Source organism: Montipora foliosa, chromosome 8 (assembly GCF_036669935.1).
Source record: "Montipora foliosa isolate CH-2021 chromosome 8, ASM3666993v2, whole genome shotgun sequence".
Taxonomy (NCBI): domain Eukaryota; kingdom Metazoa; phylum Cnidaria; class Anthozoa; order Scleractinia; family Acroporidae; genus Montipora; species Montipora foliosa.
Window position 1 is genome coordinate 17,758,669 of NC_090876.1, and position 3,886 is coordinate 17,762,554.

At 37.9% G+C, this 3,886-nt stretch overlaps 1 protein-coding gene across 1 annotated transcript in view; it reads left to right on the plus strand.

Moving 5' to 3' along the window:
• LOC137968043 (uncharacterized) overlaps nt 1-3,523 on the plus strand; it is a 23,011-nt gene extending 19,488 nt beyond the window's left edge. Inside the window, exons 4-5 of the mRNA XM_068814662.1 lie at nt 726-825; nt 3,024-3,523. Coding sequence (XP_068670763.1) covers nt 726-825; nt 3,024-3,122 — 199 coding nt within the window. The 3' untranslated portion in view covers nt 3,123-3,523. The remainder of the gene's footprint in view (nt 1-725; nt 826-3,023) is intronic.
• Nucleotides 3,524-3,886: the final 363 nt, after the last annotated feature.

Genomic DNA, 3,886 nt, shown 5'->3' on the forward strand with positions numbered 1-3,886 from the left:
CAGTAGGGGTACTTCCCATTTGATCAGAAGTTTTGGTTAAAGATTTAGATAATTGTAGATAGCGAATGGAACGCCACTCTCTGGTTGGCCACTTGAAACCAATCACCTGTATCAACGAGTATTTCTGCAAAATGTAAACAGCAATTAGGCCCGAAGAGGAATGAAGCTATGAGGTGGGAATTCCGGAACTTCGAGAGGTATGCCCAAATTTCCAAAAAATAACACTTCCAGAATATTTCCTTTCTATTTCCTTTCTTACCCGGTTTTTTTTTCTAATTTTTTTATTGATTGGAAAGCAGGCTAGGGATCTTTTGCCTCAACTACTGCTGGAAAGAGTATACAAAAATTTGGTTTTATCAACGGAGTTGATAATGTAAATTGGCCACTGTACAGAGATTCTAAAAGCTGACGATTCGCTCTGACGAAGGGCTAACGCTCGAAACGTCAGCTTTTAGAATCTCTGTACGGTGGCCAATTTACATTATCAATTCCGTTGATAAAACCAAATTTTTGTATACTACTTCTCCACCGACGCAGCACCACAGTTTCTTTAGAAATTACCCCTTCATTCTACTGCTGGAAAGAGGTTCACTATCTGTCCATTTACTGTTTCAAGTGCATTTTAGCATCATGAGCAGTTTATCAAACAGGTGATTGATAAATTTGGAGTAAAATTTTGTCAAACCATTGCATTAACTATATCTATATGCTATTTACACTCCAAGGAAGTCAGAAGTAACTTTGAAGTGTGATCCGTCCCAGCCAGGAAATGGTACCATACCACAGTTTACAGAGGAAATGCTTTCTAACTCAACTTCATTATATGTAACTACGTCTTACGTTTTACCTTCTTGCAATTTTTTTTAGTATTGTGTTATGTTTAAAGAACCTTGTAATTTAAACCCACAACCTTAACGACTTTTAAACAAATTTAAAGTAAGTTAAAGGAAGTGGTGTGAATGTTAGTGCATTTCATGATTTATGGGCGATTCTGATGTTTTGAAAGTTGCATGAGCCGTATTTCTTACATACTCGACAAAATTACTCGATTGATGTGTTTCCATCGCAACTTCGATCCTTACTGCACTCTATAACCTATTTATGCATTTGTCATTGCCCACTGATATTATGTTGAGAATAATAAGTAAACTTGGTATAGGAAAGAACTCTAAATCTGTCTTGTGGGGTAGTGTATTCAATGTGAAAAAAAGTTAAATTAAAAACCCAACTTTGGGCATGTATGGCCAGAAATACGAGTAATTACATGCACACTTATTTCAGTAAGTGTCGCAAGGTGTTCCCCGTATCTTGGAATACAGACAATTTACGTCATCACTGCCAGGAAATTGAATCATAGACCAATTCGGCTAACTCAAATCTCTCGGGGTTAAGATTCCTTGTGTGCTGCATCATTGCATGGTAATGTAGCATTCACATTTAGATGACATGGAAATACTTGGAACCAAGCGTTTTATCCCCAAGTGATTTGAATTGGGTACAACACTGAGTTAGCCGAATTGGTCTATTCCAGAGTTTACAGAAGAAAAGCCTGTTGTCTCCACCTCTTTATAAGTAAATGTCAATGATTTTTTTGTTATCCTCCGTATTTTTTGAAAGTTAACTTGACTGTGGAAAAAAAACTGGGCTATTGAAAATCGTGATAAAAAAACTCGTCGTTGTCACTGATTTAAAAACTGTAAATACTGCAACCTTCATCAGCAGTAAATGGCGTCTAGATGTAGATGAGATGCTAATGGCCAGAAAGGTGTATCATTGGTATCATTGAATGAACGAACAAATGAATGATCCTTCTTTCAGTGTCGATTAGTGATTTTAGCATTTCTGCTAATTGGGGGACACTTTAAAATATTCAAATAAATGCACTAAAAGAATGTAAGTTAGGATAATCGATTAAAAGTAACAATAATAAAAGTGAGAATCACGAATTGCAGAGGTAACAGTCACGCCACAATGGGATTTTAAGGGATTAAGATCAACAATGAAACTAAACGGACAACTAGTCAAGATGGGCACTTTGACTCACAAGTGTGGGCCAAAATTCCTCAGACAATCTGCAGATCAGCAACCGTATGAAATTTCATAAAAATCATGTATTAGAACTTTAATCTACCCTGGTCCCAGAGGGTTTTCTTGAGCCGCGAGAGAGCCACGAAGCAGCAAAGACGAGTCGCGAAGCGGGAAGAAGAGAAAAACCTCTGGTTACCTTGGACTTGAATCCACTTTCATGCAGATGCCAGCTGTCAAACGCTTCAAATTGATATTTACAAAAGGCACCAATGGCAACTTAGCAATCACGCGTCCCCTTGGTATTACCAATCAAACCAACCAATCATATTGATTTGCGTCTTTGTAAAAATATTAACCAATGCGAGCCTGAGGGTCAGATCCTGAACCTGGCTTCTGCATGAAAGTGAGATTTAAGTCCGAGGTAAGCAGAGGTTTTTCTCTTTCTCGCCGATTCGCGACGCGTCTTCGCCACTTCGCAGCTGTCTTGCGGCTCAAGAAAAACGTTTGGAGCCAGGGTAAACTTTAGTCCAGTCATGTCCAAAAATGCACGCCCGATTTTGATATCCACCCTGAAGTGTCCTTTAACTCTGGAATAGACCAGTTCGGCTAACTCAGTGTTGTACCCAATTCAAATCACTTGGGGATAAAACGCTTGGTTCCAAGTATTTCCAACAATAAGGTAAGGGTAAAGATTATCGTTATTTCTTGGTGAAGGTAACTGTAGCTGTAGCTTTGTGACGTTGATTATCAGTATTCCCAGACGTGAGTGGTGTTGAAGTTGGGGTCTGGAGAGCAGGGAGCTTATCAAAATAAAGGTTTTGCACGGCAGCCATGTTGCATGGCAGGAACAATAGATTCTTTTTCGTAAGGGAACAAATGTTCTTTCTAATGCAAAACATTTTCATCGTTCCTGCCATGCAACATGGCTGCCGTGCAAAACCTCTATGTCGTGCGTCTAATCACGTGTTTTTCTTGACAAAAAATTCCATTTTCAGAAAGCAACGTTTACATCAAAGTTTGCCTGTCCTTCAAGAGAATCAGGTGAAATCATCAGCAGCACCCTCAGTGATGATAATACCAGTGTGGAGTTTTAGCATCGCAGATGAATTAGCTAATTATTAACCAGTTCGAAGTTTGATGGAATAATATTTCCAAGAGAGCGATGTCAGAATACCTGTCCACTCTTGTCTTCTTATAGCAGCATCAGTTTTCAAGAACAATGCTTACAATAAAACGTGCTTTTCGCCTGCCAATATATAATGTACACGAAAAAATGCTCAGTTCTGATTGGCTAAAAAAGAGTGCAGTTTTTATGTAACGTAGGTGCAAATTTGTAACAGGAGTACAAATTACAAATGAACATTTCCAAGTTTACAGTTGAGTGACTGTGGAGGGATAGTGTTGTAGAAGTTTGAATTTGACAAACTTTGTAATCTGTTTCAACCAATGAGTTGATTGAATCAACTTCAGAAAATTAAAGCGTGCACTATCAAAATTTCGTTTGTTTTGAATTGGTCTTCTTTTATATGTATTTTATAACTAAATAAGTTCATAATTTGTTAGTCTGAGAAATTTACTCCAAATTACACTTGAAATGATTGATTAGCTATACTAAATCAGACGTCGCAAAACGGCAGCTCATTTGAGATTAATTAAAGGCAGCTCAATAGGCTATCAAGAAATTTTGTCCAACATGAGAACGATATTTACAGCTGAAACGGATAAATCATTTGAGAAATTGAAAGCGAACCATTGTAATAGATCGAGAACTGGAGATTGACCTTTTTTTAAAAATGGTTTTTTGACACATTATCACATGTGTAGCTGTGTAGGGCTCCAGGCAGGAGCACCTCTGACA